This window comes from Formica exsecta, unplaced genomic scaffold (assembly GCF_003651465.1).
Source record: "Formica exsecta isolate Colony F162 unplaced genomic scaffold, ASM365146v1 scaffold458, whole genome shotgun sequence".
In the NCBI taxonomy this organism is placed as follows: Eukaryota; Metazoa; Arthropoda; class Insecta; order Hymenoptera; family Formicidae; genus Formica; species Formica exsecta.
The window spans coordinates 530,639-550,795 of record NW_021851814.1 but is presented as its reverse complement, the minus strand read 5'-3'; the positions used below and the strand labels follow the sequence as shown (position 1 = coordinate 550,795).

The window sequence follows — 20,157 nt, the reverse complement described above, 5'->3', positions numbered from 1 at the left end:
TTATGCGTTTCTAGCAATACTTTCATCATTAAAATTCTCTTCCCCTCTTCAATTATCTTTACTACTCTCTCGCAAAATCAAGAATGCCGGCTCTTCTCGTCGATTATAGCTACGATTAATGGGTAAGATTGCTCGCAGCAATTGCCACGAATACGAGATGGAATTTCTCTATCGCGATTAAAGAATTAATTGCTTTCGAAAAAAGACTAATAATTAACGCAACGGCCATTTAATTCATCACAGTAATCGAATCGTACATCTAACATCCTTCGATCTCATTGTATCATACGGATAATGCATTTCTATTTTTCTATTTTGTATCGCGATACTATATATATAAACTATAAAATGTAAAACCAGCAATCGAGATTTTCCAAAGAATCTCGAAAGTAGCGCGAAACAAAAATGTGCGATAACAAATAATTTTACAGAGAAATTTGTTTCTTCCAGAAATGTGACTTTCTACGTCTCGATAATCGATATACGATTCATACATTTATTTAAATCTGAAAAGTTTGCAAACATACGATAGGCGCGTGCTTATATGTGCGCGACACTATGTAGAATATAATTGTACCACTTATTTGAGGACGTTCGAGTATCTAGAGCCAGAGGTATTTTCTGTTAGATACGCGTCCCTTGAAAAGGTGTTGTGCTTCGTAAATCTATCATATGTAAAGAACAAAATTACAATCGAGATTAATACGTCAAGTATTTCTAATTTTAATATGTATACTCTTAGATTTAAATGCGAGAGAAACTTACACACTATATAAATATATATATACCGGAAGAGAGATACTGAAGTAATAATAATATTCTGGATAAAAAAGCTCTTTTCGCGATACGGAATCTGTCGTTGCGTTATCGTTATGATTATGTATCGCGTTTCGTCCTCTCGCAACGCGGCCTCTCTCTCAAGCTTATCCTACCATCTAGATCTTGGAAACGTAATGCGGCCGATGAACTTGTTGCGGATTCCCGTTCTGCTTCGAATATCGTACAACATGAACGCTTAACCTGCGAAATTTTGACTCCCAGAGATGGTGTGATAATGTTCCGTTGTGATTCCGGAAGAGAGATACTGAAGTAATAATAATATTCTGGATAAAAAAGCTCTTTTCGCGATACGGAATCTGTCGTTGCGTTATCGTTATGATTATGTATCGCGTCTCGTCCTCTCGCAACGCGGCCTCTCTCAAGCTTATCCTACCATCTAAATCTTGGAAACGTAATGCGGCCGATGAACTTGTTGCGGATTCCCGTTCTGCTTCGAATATCGTACGTTCTGCAGCAACTCCCGGGTCTCGCTGGGCGAACCCGGACTGAGGCTGTTGGTGGTGGAAGTCTCGACGCGATCGCTGATAATCTCCTCTTCGGTAATCTGCTCCAGGTACAAAGCTGACTGCACCGCCTGATTGTCACCGTTGATTGCGATCTGCGGCGAGTACGCCGGTGGCGGGCTTCTGGACGGCGATCTATCACCATCGACGGTCTTTTCGTCCTTAATCTCGAGAGACGTATCCGAGGATATATCCTGCTTCATCTGCTTCGCCCGTCTGGCGTGGCGGGTGGTGAGCCCGCCAGTTTCCACATCCCGTTCCAATCGATGGCCGGATCTGGATCTGGTGAGCTGACGTTGAACGTACTGTTCCAGATCGTCCTCCTCCTTCTTGGCGATGACGCGATTGAGCACGATGAGGAAGATACCGAGGAATATCGCGAAAAGTCCCACGGCGACGAGCTCGTTCCACCAGCCACCGGAAGCTTTGCTGCCCAAGTGAGTGAGATCACCCGGCAGCAGGCCGCTCATCAGGAGAAAGGCGCCCAGCACGAGGAACACCACGCCAATGTGCAGCATCCCGATCGAGGTGACCACTTTGCTGTCCAGCATCCCCTGGCCGGCGTTGCGCGCCGCGCCATGCGTGCCCTTGTGATGCTTGCCATGATGATCCAGCGAGCCGGTCGAGGCCCTAGGCGACGTCAGCCCGCTTTCGCCCGATTGCGCGCTATAACGACGCTCGCGAGCGCGACGCTGCTCGTCCCGGCGCTTTCGCTGACGTTTGATGCAGCGCCGAGAGTGCAATCCAACCGCGTGCATCCTGCAACACCGGAAAGACAACCCTTGGCTCAGTCAATCTCGCTAATAATCCTCGCTAACAATTCTGCCTCTCTCTCTCTCTCTTTCTCTCTCTCTCTTTCTCTCTTTCTTTCTCTCTCGCTCTCTCTCTCTCTCTCTTTCTTTCTCTACAAATCTAGCTAAATCATTACATCTCGCAATCTGATTGTTTTTTTTCTTTTCTCTCTTTCTTGCAGATAATTTGCAATTTCGTGGAGCAACGAAATACATCCATCGAAAGAGAGACCCCCGAGTAATCTTGTAACCGCTATTAATGCTATTAATTAAGCGAAAGAAAATGCCAGATTGAGAAATGGCATTATTGTTAAATACGCGAAATGCCGATAAAGCAATCTATATATGCCTCGTGAGCGAGCTATACCGCGAACAATTGAATGCACAATCGCGTATAGAAATTAATCAACACAATACTACGGAGAAATTTGCTCGGGTCAAGTGTATCGCGCTATTTCCCGGCTGCTCGATAGTCCATTGCTCTGGCAAACTCTCGCTCGTTCTCAGCATCGACTAATTAGCTATCTCTATTTATCTAAAGCCTACAGGATCTATTTACAGGGTTTACAGGATGCACTGCGATGGAATCGCGCGTATGTTAAAGCATATTGCACGGCGACGCATTTTCACATGTCCTGTGAAAAGGTTTCTTCTTACAAACGCGTAGCGTTTCCGTCTTCTCGCTTCAGCCGGAAAAACGCTTACAATTGTCGTCCGCCATCACAAATTTATTAATATATATATATATAAAATACTACTATAAAATAGATGACTTGTATTTGTTTAAAACTATTTATAATTACGTGCTATATTTTTCTATCTCCCTTATCATTATTTTCAACAAGCTGATAAAACTTGGTTCCCATTTTTAATAAAATAAAGATTTCATCGTTATTTCTTTCTTTCTCTTACAGAGATATACATAATTTATATGATAAAATGAAACAAGCCATTTAATGAAAGAAGAAGTTTCATAAGATAATTAGCCACCATGTTTTAACAAAGCGAAGAACGATTTAATTGCTTTTTATCAAAGTTATATAATATTTGCATAATCCATAAAATGAAATAATCAATTTAATGAACTAAAGAAACAACTTTGCAAAGCTTTATCCGCTTTCCTTGTATCGAAAGTGAGAAAGATATTTTGATTGAAAATTTAATCAACACATAACAAGAGGGAAAACGGGCTAATTAAGAGCCGAGCGCGGTAATAATAGCGCAAATATTTTAATTATTGTAATCATTTATTGTACGTTTCTGACCATCTTCAGCAAGTATTGACTAGTGTTTGTGCAAGTCAATACTTGCTGAAGATGCTCCGATACCAGAACTGAAACGTACAATAAATGAATAAAATATTCGCGCAATTATTACCGCGCTCGGCTCTTAATTAACCCGTTTTCGCTCTTGTTGTTTTTGCGAAACCCTTTACTTTATATATTTAATTCACACATTTTACTTTAATGAATTATAGTTGTAATGTGGAAAGAGTCAAACATTTCTCGTGAAATTGAGAAATGTAAGAAACGAAAAATCGATAAAACGATACATGTTACCGGTAAAAAATTTTTACGTGCGCGAGGCGACTTCATATTTTAACGAAATTGTAATTCTGCTTGAAGAGAATTCAAGAATATTTGATCCAATATATTTCAAACTGCGTTTCGAAGCCATTATATTTTTATGCATCGACGAAGCCGCCCCTTTCGCAACTACGCATAACAAATGCACATTTGAGACAAAAGTAAATGGCATTACAAAACATTATGTTTGAGTCGTGCGTGTTATATTTATTATGTACGAGCACGCGCTTTGTGTGTCATTGTTCTCTAAAGGGCATGCCGTAAAGTAATTAAATACTAAAGCACACTTTGCGATACTTGTATCTATGTTGCGAGGCTACGGGAATAAAGCGAGAAAAAAAAAAGATATAAAAGGGATAAAAGCTATAGTAGCTCTTCTTGTCGAATTCCGAGGAATTTTCTTTTCGCATCGTCAAAGTCGTTCGCGAATGCATAAATCTACGAAGAAGATCTTTGATGCCCGTCTTGGTTCCGCCCACAAAGAAATCGTTGCGTAAATGCCTATGCCGTACGATAATTTAGTCTACCATCGGCGCAATCGATATCGAGAGAGATGACAATCGGAGGAGCGGTGATCGATATCGAGTTTGCGAGAGCGAGCTGGAGATTCGAACCGGAGGAAAAATCTCAAAGGTGATTCCGCGGATGCTCCTTCATTTTACGATCACAATGCGCGGCGCCGCAAAAGCGTTTCCTGCTCCACGATCAATAAAACCATCCCCCATCCCCCTTACAGAACGCAAACGCAAAGTACACAGGAGGACAGATACTGACAGTGTGCACCATGTACACTGTGTGAGCCACGCATGTGTGCCACGGAAATCCCACGCCACGAGAAAGAAAGAAAGAAAGAGAGAGAGAGAGAGAGAGAGAGAGAGGAAGCGAAGCACCGTCTTGCATTCTGAAAAATTAAAGCGAGCAAAAAATTTTTCGCGATTTTCTTTAAATCATTTCGCTTCGTTTTACCGATGAACCAGTCAATTTTTCATGTCACGTAAAGGTGCGAGATAAACGGAAACGTTAAGCAAGAGCGATTACTCTCATGAAAAAAAAAAAAAGAAAAAAGAAATAAAGAATATAGAGAAATGTATTTATTATTCTCTCTGAATAGAGAAAAGTGCGTAAGGTTCCCCTTGCAAAGTATGACTAAACAAGAATCTCGCGTAAAATAACAATGGTACCAAATATATGTATATATATATATATATATAATAAAAACGGTAGAAAATTGATTGATGCACTTGTACGTTAAACGGTGAATTGAATATTTGACTCTAAGAGGATACGAGAATGGATTACATTAATAGAAATGTGACACTTTTCCCTGCTAATCCCCGGAGATTTTCTTTCTCCAAGTTGCCACTCAGCTTGTGGAAACATCTCGTGACAACACTCCCCAACAATGTCAGTGCTTTAATTACACACTTGCGTGTTTGCACTTATATATGTTTACCGTAACCCGTCGATAGAATTAATCCGCGGCAGAGAGGATGAGGAAGCGTCGAATATATAAATATGTCTTATGTCTTCTACGATATAATTCCGATACTGCGTTTCCGAATTCGTTTCTCGCTTGGCGACGTTTATCGTTCCATTACGTGACTTGCGACACGTGCGCGTACTGTCATTTCGCGAAATTATTATCGCCCATTTGAAGTTCCGTTATTTTAAGTCTGGCGTACCGCCAAAAGAGCCTGGCTCTCATTACAAGCTACAACGATTTGCGGCATCTGCGTGTCGTTTGACGCGTGAGGAAATTTGTCGCCGGAAAATTTAAAAAACCCGCACGCGACGCGATAATATATATACGCGAGATATAATGACCGATTCGAGAAAAACGCCACTCGATCATAATTATTACAATGCGTGATACTCGATTTGTAAACGTGACGATTCACGCATGACCTTTCCCGAAAATGGATCGCATTTTTCGCGGATGCGACAAGCAATGCAGTCCTTGCACCGGACGTTGATGCAAGCACGCGAGAGACGGATATATCGTCGGTGATTTAAGATCCTCCGTAACTCTGTGATATATGTAGCTTGTAGTTTCGCTCCACGCGATGTCCTTAGAATACGACAGCCTATTCTGCAGTCATCGACCGATCCTATGTGTTTACGTTTCCACAAAGAAAGCGCTGAAGCGCCCATTGGAAAATTGACAGAGCTTTTAAACCGTCTGGGTTATTTTTCTTGGCTATAAAAACAGGCTGTCTGTCAGTGTAGAGCTGATCGTATATCGTATACCCTCTTCTACGTGAATATGAAAAATGCCACCCCAATGTGTCTCTTTTAATATCGATATAAAAATAAATACTATATTTAGGATTCATGCATACGAAGATCCGTTTAAGCGTCAAATCAATCATCTTCTAAACCTAAACTATCTGAGGCGGCGATATATATATATATAATACGATAAAGTCGGTCATATGATTGTTTCCGTTCTGTCGTGTGTAGCACAGGGTAACCTGTTGCCAGACGCGAATATCGGCGGCTCGTGTATGTAATAACGTTGAGAAACGAGATATATGTATAGCTATTCATTCGATCAATGATAAACCGTAAACTACTGGAAAGGGTGTTAAGTGACAATTAGGCGAACGGATAATTTGCGATCTCTGGGCGGTTCTCGGCAACGTAAAAGGAGATCGTTCCAAGACCGTCGCGTGCATATGCGTCAAACGCATATTTCTATAAATATCTCAAAATGCGGAGGAGAAAAAAGGAAAAAAGGTAACGATGATAACAAAAGAAATTGTATCGCCACGGCTAGCGTATGCCTCGGCGGGGCTAGGAGACTTTTTTTATATCGCTATACCGCGCATGCAACTGTCTATAATGTGCATTTCTCGGAATAGAATTCGCTAGATAAAGCTAATCTTGCCGGACATGCGTTTTGTATATTTTCAAACAAGACCGTATCTTTCAACAGGACGCAACGCTCGCGCGACGTCCCGCATAGATATAGATTGAGTCGTATATATATATGTATATATACGTAGATACAGAATTGTTAATTTTCATTAAAAACGAGACACGAGCATCAAACGTAAACAAAACACTCTATTGACGAAATAAAAAAAAAAAAAATTTATTCCGACATATTTTTGCGTCGCATCCTGCGAATAATCCTCGGATTTTCCGGGGATAGCGAGTTCTTTTTGCGAGTCTCTTTCGAGAAGCTGTTGTGGATCGATAATCAAAATGTGTCATCTTCATCGGCTCAAGACGCTGTTCGCGACGATGTAAACTCGATGCGCAATAATTAACGTGGTTACCTGGATTTTGAAGCGCTTCACACTTCCGCGAAGAAAATAAGAGAGTCTCCGAGGCGCCGATGACGTCTCACGCCATCAACTTCCCTCCCGATGACAAAGCGTGTCTCCCCGTGAAATTAGAAAATTGCCGCTCTCCTCCTTTCTCTCGCTCACCCTTGCCGTTCTCTCTTCCCTCTTTGCGAGAAGGCTTCTCGAAATCGTTACATTTTCCACTGAGAATTTCGCTCTCCTCTTCCGGTCGCCGCTTTATTTATCGCCGGATCGGCGGCGGCGGCGGCGGATCCACCGCGGAAGCTCTCGTGTTTCTTGATGTTTTTCCTTTTTTGGAGTAAACTCGCGCGCGCACGTTCTATCCCGAAAGATCGTGGACGAGTAAAGCCTCTATGTTACTAAATAAGAGCGTGTAAGCCAGGACACGCCTCTGCAAAGCATAGCGCAGGCTCAGATTCCGCTCTCGGTACGGCGAACGGAAATCCGCAGGGCTTTTACTCCGACGAGAACGATACGCGCAAGTCATGTCGGCGCGAGACGAATTGTAATAATTCTCAAAGTATGTCAACGCAATAAAATTAACATGCATTTGTCCGCCTATAACTTGAGCATTTGTAATAAAGAAAGAGAACGATCGAAATATAAACTGTGCGTGAGAGAAAGAGAGAGAGATATTCTCTTTTAAATTATATTTATAACAAAATTATTATTATTAAGAGTACATACATACTATAATATGTAAATTATAGTAAAAATAATTAATAATCTAGCTAAAAGTAAATTCATTATATTTCAATTCCAACCAGTACCTATAATGCAATGCGCGACACGATATAATATTTAAAAAGAATACTCCCTCCTTTTCTCCTCTATATTACATATTATAATACAGAATTCGACATAAAAAAGTATTCTTCATTATAGAGAGGATTTTTTTCTCTGCATTATTTTTTCCGGAAAATAAATTTACATATATATCATATATTACCTCTATATTTTGCATATATATATTATGTTTTGAGGTCTTCTCGCATAATAATAAATCTCTGCTTTAGCTTCAATAAATATAAAGTTGGAAGCAATATATTGGATATACACGTATCACAGATAAATATTACGTCAGTCAAGAAATGACAATAATAAAAAATAAATATATCGGAAAATTAGGCACTATAGTGCGCTTTTTAAGGCAGGAATAGCTAACGCGCGCGAGGCGCTAGAAATAATTAAATTGTCAGTTTAAGAGAGCCGCACATGTATGTAATTCCGCTTTTTAATAGTAAGATTGATGTATCGCTTAATATCGCAAGGCACTCTTTCTCATCATCGCCAGGGCTTCCGAACAGTTCCGGCGCTAGTACTTCTTCTGATACCTTGATCTGCAATTTAAAAATATATTTTTCTTGATATTTATTTATTTATTACAAAGATTAAATGTATCAAATAAACTTACACAACGTATTTGGTGACATAAGTCTGTCTCTTATATCCGACGTCCAAGTTTGACACCTTGATCTAACGATATTTTTTTTAACGACCAACGGTCGCTGATACTTCGTCATTCTAAACAAAAACGAAGATGCATCTCAATAATGCAAATTGCGCAATGATGAAAGGAGAGTGATGTAATGAAGAAAAATATGTTATTACGTGGATTCGAATTCCTTCAGATTTCTTCTGGCCAAAGTCTTTTGGGTGGCGAATGAATACGATCGAGACGAAGTCGGACGTTCCGTTCGAGATTGCTTAATTTCGCAATCTCGCGCTATTACTTTCATTTTCTTCATCGGGGACTGGGCAAATAAATCCACTATATTCATAGATGCCGCATCACACTTGAAAACATTTGTAAAATTATTACATGCTTTTGATCTTTGAAAATACAAAGGATATAATTTTCTGAGCAATTACCTGCAATTGGAGACGATGAAGAAAATCTACTTCCGCTAAATTTAAAGGTGCGTCAACGTGCAACTTAAGCATACATTGTAATGCCTCTTTATATATTTTTTTTAATGTAATCACGCGTTCGGTTCGCATTAATCTTCGCACTAAATAACCTCGTGTATAAGCATTAATAATATTTACTGCCTGTATCTATATAACAATATAATGTTAATGTCTTTATTAACAATAAAATATGTGCGCGCATACATAATCACACGTATTCGTATATGCAAAATTAAATATCTGTATGTGTATGTAAATATATTAATTATAACAATTAAAATTATACAATTATACTCACATGTTTATCGAGGTATACTGAAGTATCTAGTACTGGGACATGTGTAGTATTACTATTTAAGGGAAACAACTGCCGATTCACATTTGAATTCTTATATACAATATGATTATGCATTTTGCAATTGCTGTCATCGTCATCATCATTATTATTATTATTATTATTACATGTAGTATTGCGTGAAGTTACTTCTCTCGTAAAATCGTAATCAGAAGTTGCTGGAGAAGTGTCCGTAATAAAAAAAGGAGGTTTATAGTGTTTAAATAAGTATAAATTTTTGGAAGAAATATAATCTAGCGGACATACAATGACATTTGTATGCTTCATTGGTGATGATTTATTATTATAATGTGCTTCCTCATTTAAATTGCTAGCAGAGTTTACATTTAATTCCTGTCCCGTTTCGCTAATGATGTTTCCTAGTCTTTCTTTATTGTTTATTGATAATTGATTTGATGTAACATTTGATGATGCATTTACTTCATACGATATATTGGAAGAACACTTTTCTATTTCAGCTAATAAAAGCATTTGTTGTTTCTGGAATTCTGCTTGTAGCAAAAATTGTTCCTTTTGTTGGCGATATATCAGCTCCATCATTTGTTTCTTATGCATTTCTTCAATCTCTTTGTAGACTGTCAAAAGTTTTTCTGGTGTAATAGATGACTTTGTTTTGACTACTAAATTTTGATGTTCTTTGGTATCTTCCATTTTATCACGATCCTTGTTTTTATCTACGTAAGACAATTCAGATTTATTACCATTTGTATCTTCTACAGGTTTTTCATTTGGTAACTTTGATACACAAGTACCACTATCTTTTTCTAATTTTTCTAAGGAACTTTGTTTCGTAAGACTTGTATCAGATATATCACTGTATTTAGTTGATGTAATATTGAATTTACATACATGTTCTTCAGCAACTTCTGTTTTGGTACTATTAGCAGATTGATCTACTTGATATGATTCTGCTAAAGTATCAAATTCTGAGTGATGAAAAGTTGATTCATCTGTTGTGCATTCTAATTTGTTTGAGGCTTGTTTGGTGTCCTCTGCTATAAGTTGCTTATTTTCCCACTTTATTTTAGGCTGTGCCATGTTCCATTGTTTTCGTCGTGATATATTACTGGTAGGTGTGGGCACATAATTCTTATCACTCAATTCTGTATGCATATGAGCGAGCAACATAGGACTGGGTGTATCCAATATGTAAGAACCTTGACGCGATAATTTAGGTGGGCTCTCATTCTCCTTGAAAGTCACTGCACCAATATTGTCCTCTTCATTACTTAATACTATTGGAACTATATTCAGTGTGTTTGGAACTTTGGGTTTACTTTCTGATGATACATCTTCATTCGCTGTTGGCGTTTCTGTTGCATTAATGTATTCACTTTGATCAGTTTTTGCAATTGCAGGTTTTGTATCAATAACAATATTATCTGTTAAACAAACTTGAAATTGCGAATGTTCCACATCTGACGCAGCAGACTGATTATCATATTTGTCTCTTGTTTCTCCAATAACTTGCATCATTGGCACTGGTTCAACAATAGTCGTTCTAGAATGCGAGTCACTATTATTGGTATCGCTCGTAGTATCATGATTGGATAAATCACTGTCTGAATCATATTTGATATTTTTTAATTGATCTATTGTTTCTATTACATCAGCTTGTACGCACTTATCTTTAATACTGCGTTTAACAAGTTTCCTATCTCTGAATTTTTCTTCTACTTTAATTGCCAAAGCTCTATAATGTCTCATTTCTTCTTTGATGCTGTCAGTCATCTGAAAATAGTATAATATTAATATAAAGCAATCCTATAATAAAAATATCAAAGCCTATTAGTTTACGGATATTTACCAACGGTGAAAGAAGAGGTATTCCGTTTATTTTAATACAGGAGCTATAAAATTGTTGCTGCTGCATATTTTACGTGTTCAATTCTTTAAGAATACACTTTGCGCCGCAACTCTTCCAACTATTTCTACACACGGTCAATTTCTCTCTAATTATCGCTGTATTACTATTTCACTTTTTTCTTTTTTTGTTTTGACAATTTTCTACTTTTCAAATTTTACGTGAAGACTTTTCCTTATCATTCAAATATCCAAAGCAATCCAAAGTGCAAGTGCAATCACCAAGGAGATTAGAATCATAAACTATTACAGAGAAGAATAGAAAGCTTCACAAAATTTATAAAATTTCCTAGAGCGCCTTAAATTCCCTAGATATTATTAACAGTTCTTATAGCGCTAAAAACCTAGCTTCCTAGAAAGTGCAAGCAATACAATATGGACGATTTCGACAATGATATATCATATCTAGATATTTGTAATTTATGATTGTGTTTACTTTTTATCAAAGTTGTGTGTGTGTGTGTTTTAATAACAAAGATTATTTGGCCGTGTGGGCCAGTGTAGTCAGGCCCGGAGCCATTCAACCAAAGAAGAAGAAGAAGTTAATAACAAAGGATACCATTTACATCAAAAATGATTCCTGTAATTTTAATGCTTTATATTTATACACACAGTATGACTGAGATACAAATTAACTTCAACTTTAATTAAATTGAAATTATTTGTTTAACCTATCTATCATCAATTTGTTTATTCTGATTTTTAATATATTTTCAGGCATGCGACACTTTAAAGATTCTTCATTTGCCTTCGCATCTTTCTAACGATCGACGCAGTGCGTTATTACAAAAGTATGGTGCAATAAAAACAAAAACAACTCGATTCTCCGATAAGTATACTGTAACTTTTGCCAAGTTTCCTTCTCAACAAATGGCAGCAGAAGCACTCATGCGTTTGCATCAATTAAATGTTCGAGGACAATTTCTGTCAGTTCAATATGCCAAAAAGCCCATATTCACTGAATTATTGGAACAAAATATTCAACATGAGCCACCACCAAGCAACGAGGCAAAAGTGGAAACTACTAATAAAGCTAATATTCAAGCATTTCTGCGCAAGTTAAACAATTGGACTATGAATCATGAATTTAGTCAACCACCTCCGTCAAATATAAGATATAAATATATGGCACCGACAAAAAGTATATTGATAAGAATAGCTATACAGCTATTGAAAGAACCAGCTTTTTATACACAGGTCAGATACATTATTTTTGAAATATTACTTTATTTAACAATTAAAATTTTAATTGATAATGTGATAAAATTATACCTCTTGTATATATTTATAGGTGTTGCATTTAATGAATAAAATGAATCTACCACCTCCCTTTGAAGAATTGGAGGCAGAATTTCCTATGCTCAAAGAAGTATACAATGTGGAGAAGTACAAAGATATCATTGGTAATAAAAATATAAATATAATAGAGATTATTTACAAAAATTATTTATAAATGTATTAAATTTATAAAGAAACCAATTTTAAATAAACATTTTTTTCAATATAGATATATTACATGAACATACAAAGGAGGAGGAAGAAGAGTCTGAATTAGAATCAGATGGAGAAGATGTTGGACCTCAAAATATTATTCCTGTTAAAAGAAAACTTCCGCAATCTAAAAAACGTTTAAAAATTCCAAAGTTTGTGAATCCTGCCAAAAGTATCACAACTTCTTCATCTGTGCAAAAAGTGTTCAAACCAGAAGATATGTTTGAGTCTGTCCAACGTGAAGAGATTAAAAACTTTAAAATCGAATTAAAGACTTTGGATAAGTCATTAGATGAAGCATCTACTAATAAACAAGATAATACTATAGCAATAGATGGTGGATTTGGTTTAATATCTCCTATTAATAAAACTATCAAAGATACAAAGGATAGTAAGGAAAATGCAGAAACGCAAAAGAATAAATATATAACTTCTGAGGAATTGGATGCTAATAGGATTTCTATTAATGATCAGAGATTACTGCCAGTGTTCAAAAATTATCATCTAGGCAAACCTTCCAATCGTCTCTATATAAAGAACCTTGCAAAGCAGATAGAAACAAAGGATTTACATTATATTTATAAAAGATATTTTATTGCTGGATTGAAAGATGCTGAAGCTGAGTAAGTGTGTTTTGTTCATACAAATACAATATGTATCTACTATTATATCTTATTATTTATATCTCGTAATGTATTATTATTAATATCTGTATTACAGATATGATGTACGGCTCATGCAAGAGGGCAGAATGAAAGGCCAAGCCTTCATCACATTACAAAATACTTCACAGGCCAGATTGGCTCTCAAAGAAACTAATGGATATATATTAAAAGATAAACCTATGGTTGTACAATTTGCCAGAGATGCTAAAAGTTACGTAGATAATATGATGCCTATGGCAAAACCTACTCTACGAAAAGAGAAAGATACTGTTATGCAGAAATTTTTAGAGAAACTCTAAAAGAACTTTTTATCTAATATATCAATTAGTGAAAAGTTTATTCAAAGAACAAATATAGAGAAATATGCAAATAGAAAACATAAATATTGTACTTCAACCTTACAACAGAGTTGCGTATTGGTAGAATTTTATTCAATAATTAACAATTAAAGAAACACTTTATTTGTCTGTTTCACTTGAATGAGCAATAAGAGTATCACACTACTCAGAATGAACAAAGATAGCAATAGATCTCTTGCTATTCTTCAAAATTTGCCAATTTACCTAAGCTAACAGAGCGTCCAATGCTTTTGTCACATTGGTGAATATTTCATCCACTGTTCCCTCTGCATTGATCTAAAATAGAATAATTAGTTTTCGTAAATCGATAAAATACGCAATATGCACGAGATAGAAATAAAATAGAATTATATTAATTATCTAGACTCACTCTAACAACTTTGTCTTTGTAATGTTCGACAATCTCGTTGTTCTTCTCGTTAAATATCTCGATTCTCTTTTTGATCGTCTCCTCGTTATCGTCCGCTCTTTGGGATACGGCGGCACGTCCTAGAAGTCTTTTTTTCAAGGTCTCGTTCGCTACATCGAAGAAAAGAATTAAGTCGACGGGGCAAACCTGCACAGCAACATCAATGTTTTATGAAAAATAAAGAAATGGAAGATAAAAAGAAAAGGAGGAAAGCCATACATTTTTCTCAAAGAAAATGCCTTGATCCTTTTCACGGGGATATCCATCGATGAGAAATCCGGTCTTTGTGGTTTCTTCTTCACGAGCTTTGTCCATCTTTTCCTTTATAAGCGCCAGCACAATGTCCTAGCGAAACCACATGATCTTCACACTGAGAAAAACCGGGTTCGTTCGCGTAAGATGCGCGAGATGTTTTTTTTTTTTTATTCATTTATCTCTAACGACGTGCACAGGTAATTTCAATCTTATTCTTTTGATACAAGTTAATGTAAATATGATTATATATATAAATATAATAAATATGATTATAGTGAGTGATTCAAATGAGTCGAATGTGAAAATATTGCGCGTGAGATATTATACCGTTGGCACAAATAATCCCTTGGACATTAGATCCTGTAGCGACGCTCCTCTTTCGCTACCACTGGCTACTTCCGCTCGCAATAAATCACCGCTGCTCAGGTGAAGAAATCCGTACTTTTCAATCATACGGTCGCACTGCGTTCCCTTGCCGCATCCCGGCCCGCCGATAACCCAGATCGTTTTCATTTTTCCCGCGTAGTTTATTTCTCAATGTGACGCTCGCTAGATTGAAAATGTCAGCCGTTTAAACCTTTACAAAATTTGAGAACAAAAAACTCAAGAATTTACAATTAAAAAAGTTTTGGTCTTTCTCCTTTTTTTCTATCGCTTTTTGAATATATACGATAATTTTGAATGTCTCCGAATTATGTACGAGACTTTTCGATTTGTAACAAATATTTAAACGACTTCTCATACACGTACATTAATTTTTTTTTTTTTTTTTTTTTCATAGAACAAGAGAGCTCAAAGGATCTTGAAATAATTTTGAAGATATTTGCATTTTCCGCGATGAAAAATTCATAAGATACTTTCTGCGGTTACAAAACCGGAAAAGCTCGTGGCGAATATACGTTGCAAATAAATGAGGAAGCTTTAGCGAACGACACTGGTATAAATCGAATCCGACGTTGAAGAAATACGCGAAAATGAAATTTTAAACATATCGATTTCTCACTCGTTTGTCACGAAACGAGATGCGCTTGCGCCTTTGATGCAAGATCTCATTGATGCTTGGCATCTTGTCACCTTGAACTTTTTCCAAGTGTCTCGCGAAGCACGAAAGCTCAACCAGCGAGTTGATTTTATAACCGATTTTACAGCCTTGACGATTTATTAAATTTTAAACGGCAATTCTCGATTAAAAACTATTTCCATAAATTTTTTTCTTTGCTATTAAATTTAAATAAAAAGATTTAAGGAAAACAAATTAAATAGAAATTGATCTCAAATAACATTTCGAACCGTCCTAACATAAATATATGATGATCAATATCATCTGTCGGTTGACTTTCAATTGATTTAACCACTGTTTGTCTCTACTTGATCCTGGCCAAAAAAAAAAAAAAGAGATTAAGATTAATCGACGAAAGTTTTCAAACCTTGATAAATTCGTTCACGTGACGATTGACAGCTTCGTCGAGATGTAAAATTTAATGTAAAAATGTATGAACGCGCGGCAACGACAAAAGCACGAAAACGACTAAAATACATTCAATTTCCTCGTTCCCCGGGATTACATGAGGACAGAGTGGGCGTATTATACAATATTAGATAGATATATATAAATATAGCAATGTTTAAAAATAAATTCGTAGCAAAGAATCCTATCTAGGTTGTATCTTGTAATATGAGTACGCTTTATGTGTTTTATATAACTAAAATGTATGCAGGGATGGATAAATTTTGTATCGTACAGTTTATATAAATGAGTGCTCCAATATAATCTTTAACATTTATTCCTGAATAAAAACTGTATATTAATGGGATCGCGATTCTAAGAAAGATAGAAAAAAAATTAATCGAGTTATTTTGAAAAAAAAATTATAAATACAACTATCTCTCTGTAGCTGTGGAAAGAAATAGTCTAAATACCTTTTTTTCGAGCGCGAATCGTTCTCGTTATTCCACTGCAAGAAAATCAATGACGTATATTTCTAGACAACCGCATTTTTATTCAACCGCATAGAGAAATCAACCACTTGTAGTCATTAAGTTGTTTTGACAGAAGTGTGGTTATCCTTCGAAAAATAATCATAGGTCTATTCTTTATAGCTCAACTGGCTACACTAATGACTAATGGCTCGCGGCTCGCGGCTCGCTACATACGAAAAGAAAACAAGTCATAAACTATACATTGTAATATAGATGGCAAGTCTCTTCTACCCTCAATTTTTGATCGATTTCTATGAATCGTGCGCGTCAAACGATGCGATTGGTCATCGGATGGCGGTAAAATAAACTGGCGAAAAATTTCACAAAATACAGTTTATAGAATATTACAGAATAGAGGATTCCACTAAATATTCCTCTGTATCGAAATCTTGAAAGCATCTACTCTTTGTTCCTGAATTTTGTCGGCGCGTTTCGTTGTACGAGGCGTTAATTAATCCAGAAATATCGAGAAATAATTCTCAAAGTCGCGTGTGATATCCTACATCAAAAGCATCAACATGGTAGGTTTCAATATAGAAAAACAATACAAAAATTATATTGCGAATTATATTTATAAACATTTTCTCGACTCACGCTAACCCCATCTCGATAAAACGGACTCTAAACCGATATTTTTCGTCATTTTCATTATTCTTCGTTAATTTACTTTTACCAAATATATAACAATCTCGCGATGAGAAATGTTTTGATAAACGAGCGTAATAAATGAATCAACATTATACTCACAGACGCGTTTCCGCAAATCGTTACACTCTGTCAGCTCTTCCACTCTTTGATCTGATCTTATAGCCTTATAAGGATAAGTACTTATTCGCCGCACCCTCGATTCGATTCTGCTTGTTGATGTAATCGATCTTGGCGACGAAGATGTTTAACGATTCCGATTTTCATTTATTTATTATCCGGATATTTCGCGAAACTTCAGTTTGATCTTGCGATTAAGTATTTCGATTTACAATAAAAGTATCGCGAACGTCAAAAAATGGGAAAATACGCGAGGGTACTTTTTTACACGCGCGATTCTATTTAATTTTAAATAATTTAAACATATTTTTATAAATATATAAAATTTTCTCTATTGTTAATTTTACAGCAACCTCAAATAATTCTGTTGAAAGAGGGCACGGATGCGACCCAAGGGAAGCAACAAGTGATATCCAACATCAATGCTTGTCAGATCGTTGTTGATGCTGTTAGGACTACTTTGGGTCCTCGCGGCATGGATAAACTTATAGTCGATCAAAATGGAAAGAGCACAATTTCAAACGATGGCGCTACCATCTTAAAGTTGTTAGATATCATTCATCCAGCTGCAAAGACGCTAGTGGATATTGCAAAATCGCAAGATGTAGAAGTAAGAATTATTCCAAGTCTATTAATGTTGTTTCATCCTCTGAATAGAGTTTAAATCGTTGTGTTTTTCTTAAACACTCATCTATGTAATAATGTGATGAAAATAATATTATTACATGTATAAAAATTCAGAGAATATTAAATTTAGAATCTGTAGACTGACAATATCTTAAAGATATGTAATTGTCTCAACAGTGTTCAAACATTACATTATTGTTTGTAATATCAAAGTATATAAAACAATAGGTAATAAGATAGGAAATTATTCTCAAATATTTCTCTATTTAATAGGTGGGAGATGGTACGACTAGCGTCGTTTTATTAGCAGGAGAGTTTTTAAAACAAATAAAACCATTTATAGAGGAGGGCGTACACCCGCGTATAATTATTAAGGCTCTTCGCCGTGCACTTCAGATAGCAGTAAACAAGATTAACGAACTAAGCGTAAAAATAGATAAAAGTGATATAAGTAAACAGATGGAGCTTCTGGAAGAGTGTGCAGCTACGTCTATGAGTTCGAAATTAATACATCAACAAAAGAAACATTTTAGTCAGTTAGTCGTTAAAGCTGTCATGATGCTAGATGATTTGCTTCCTCTTAACTTGATTGGTATTAAAAAGGTATGCACATGTATATAATTATACGATTTAAAATTTTTACACAAGATTTCGATGCTATTTAATATAAAATGAATAATATAAAACTCAGGTATCTGGAGGCGCGCTAGAAGATTCGGAACTGATCCAAGGAGTGGCTTTTAAAAAGACATTCTCATATGCTGGATTTGAGATGCAACCGAAAAAATATGATCAATGCAAGATTGCATTGTTAAATATCGAATTGGAATTGAAAGCCGAACGGGATAACGCGGAAGTGCGCGTGGATAACGTGGCAGAATATCAGCGAATTGTCGACGCGGAATGGCAAATTCTTTATGATAAACTTGATCAGATTCACAAGAGCGGCGCAAAAGTCGTGCTGTCTATACTACCGATTGGCGATGTCGCGACACAATATTTCGCCGACAGAGACATGTTCTGCGCCGGTAGAGTGCCCGATGAAGATCTCAAGAGAACAATGAAGGCGTGCGGTGGAGCCATTTTAACAACGGTGCATGATATCAAGGATTCTGATCTTGGAACATGCCATGTCTTTGAGGAGAAGCAGATTGGTGGCGAAAGGTAATTTTTACATAAAAAATAAGAGGTAATTAAATTAATTAAATACACAAGTAAAAGAATTTGGTTTCCAAGATTACTATGATTATAAATATTAAGTGTGACAACTTACAATTGAGTTGTGTTTCATTAGGTTCAACATCTTTTATGAATGTTCGCGAGCAAAAACGTGTACATTCATACTACGCGGAGGCGCGGATCAATTTTTGGAAGAAACGGAGAGATCTCTCCACGACGCGATCATGGTTGTTAGACGCATGGTGAAGAACGATGCGGTAGTAGCAGGAGGTGGTGCTATCGAGATCGAACTCTCAAAGACCCTGCGCGATTATTCTCGCACAATCGCTGGAAAGGAGCAGCTCTTAATAGGAGCGATAGCGAGAGCCCTGGAAATTATTCCGAGGTTAGTACATTCGACACAAGTATATATAATATTTGTAAATTTGCGTTAAAATGTGCAAATTATATATAAAATGATGAATATATCGATTATACAGGCAACTCTGCGATAACGCTGGATTCGACGCGACGAATATCTTGAATAAATTACGACAAAAGCATCATAAAGGCTTGCAGTGGTACGGCGTCGATATCAATACGGAGGATATTGCGGATAATATGCAATGTTGCGTCTGGGAGCCTGCAGTAGTGAAAATCAACGCGTTGACTGCTGCCACGGAGGCTGCATGCCTTATTCTGTCTGTCGACGAAACTATTAAAAACCCTAAGAGCAGTCAAGATGGCCCACCAGCAGGACGCGGCATGGGCAGACCGATGTAATCGGTCTGTCTGCTTATCATTTGACTTTTCAGGAAAATGAAATAAGATATTACGAGATAAGAACATAGCTTACCAACATGAGCTTTTTGATTGCATCTTACAGCCTTGTCTCTCACAGTCTTTTGTATATGCTGTTATTTATAATGAATTGCAATAACATGATTTCTCCTGTTTAAAATAAAAGCTTGTATTGTTCCTTAAATATGTAAAGATATATATATATGTATATCTATGAGAGAGAAAGAGAGAGGAGAGTTATGTGTATCCGATATAATACCTTCATCCCCCCTCTGTAACACTTATTTGTTAATATTTTTTTTTCGAAACTATTTTTAATTTATACATATATAAGTTGAAAGTTCTGGAGCATGTTTATGCAATTGTCAAATTATAGTTGTACGATTACACTGATATTGAATTCGATCTACTGAACGATAAATCGATCCTCCGATCCCTTTTTATAATAATTTGCAATTTAAGTATCAAAATTACCGATCGAGTTCGA

At 36.4% G+C, this 20,157-nt stretch overlaps 5 protein-coding genes across 8 annotated transcripts; 2 read left to right on the top strand and 3 right to left on the bottom strand.

Annotated features, from left to right (window-relative positions):
- Positions 1–1,013: 1,013 nt before the first annotated feature.
- Positions 1,014–7,900, bottom strand: LOC115240913. The gene is made up of 2 exons (XM_029816349.1): positions 7,002–7,900; positions 1,014–2,102 (listed from the first exon to the last, which is right to left on the bottom strand). Exon 2 carries the CDS (start codon positions 2,099–2,101, stop codon positions 1,217–1,219), a length of 885 nt encoding a protein of 294 aa, XP_029672209.1. The 5' UTR covers position 2,102; positions 7,002–7,900; the 3' UTR covers positions 1,014–1,216.
- Positions 7,901–8,008: 108 nt separating this feature from the next.
- On the bottom strand, positions 8,009–11,380 carry LOC115240907 (protein PFC0760c-like). Its single transcript, XM_029816338.1, has 6 exons — positions 11,105–11,380; positions 9,241–11,028; positions 8,904–9,089; positions 8,643–8,827; positions 8,446–8,555; positions 8,009–8,371 (listed from the first exon to the last, which is right to left on the bottom strand). The coding sequence occupies exons 1-6, from the start codon at positions 11,168–11,170 to the stop codon at positions 8,316–8,318; spliced, it is 2,391 nt and encodes a 796-aa protein (XP_029672198.1). The 5' UTR covers positions 11,171–11,380; the 3' UTR covers positions 8,009–8,315.
- Positions 8,823–13,699, top strand: LOC115240910 (RNA-binding region-containing protein 3). 2 transcript variants are annotated; one of them, XM_029816341.1, is made up of 5 exons: positions 8,823–8,950; positions 11,878–12,357; positions 12,452–12,563; positions 12,668–13,274; positions 13,372–13,699. In XM_029816341.1, the coding sequence occupies exons 2-5, from the start codon at positions 12,031–12,033 to the stop codon at positions 13,613–13,615; spliced, it is 1,290 nt and encodes a 429-aa protein (XP_029672201.1). In that variant the 5' UTR covers positions 8,823–8,950; positions 11,878–12,030; the 3' UTR covers positions 13,616–13,699. The 2 variants fall into 2 exon arrangements, with proteins under 2 accessions (XP_029672201.1, XP_029672200.1); XM_029816340.1 differs by lacking the exon at positions 8,823–8,950 and adding an exon at positions 11,533–11,742.
- On the bottom strand, positions 13,223–17,136 carry LOC115240916 (adenylate kinase isoenzyme 1). 3 transcript variants are annotated; one of them, XM_029816354.1, is made up of 5 exons: positions 17,067–17,136; positions 14,667–14,888; positions 14,304–14,429; positions 14,046–14,231; positions 13,223–13,951 (listed from the first exon to the last, which is right to left on the bottom strand). In XM_029816354.1, exons 2-5 carry the CDS (start codon positions 14,850–14,852, stop codon positions 13,880–13,882), a joined length of 570 nt encoding a protein of 189 aa, XP_029672214.1. In that variant the 5' UTR covers positions 14,853–14,888; positions 17,067–17,136; the 3' UTR covers positions 13,223–13,879. The 3 variants fall into 3 exon arrangements, with proteins under 3 accessions (XP_029672214.1, XP_029672212.1, XP_029672213.1); XM_029816352.1 differs by lacking the exon at positions 17,067–17,136 and adding an exon at positions 16,260–16,501; XM_029816353.1 differs by lacking the exon at positions 17,067–17,136 and adding an exon at positions 15,767–16,212.
- Positions 16,688–19,891, top strand: LOC115240908 (T-complex protein 1 subunit eta). The gene is made up of 6 exons (XM_029816339.1): positions 16,688–16,840; positions 17,434–17,694; positions 17,985–18,314; positions 18,403–18,875; positions 19,006–19,275; positions 19,370–19,891. Exons 1-6 carry the CDS (start codon positions 16,838–16,840, stop codon positions 19,650–19,652), a joined length of 1,620 nt encoding a protein of 539 aa, XP_029672199.1. The 5' UTR covers positions 16,688–16,837; the 3' UTR covers positions 19,653–19,891.
- The last annotated feature ends 266 nt before the right edge of the window (positions 19,892–20,157 follow it).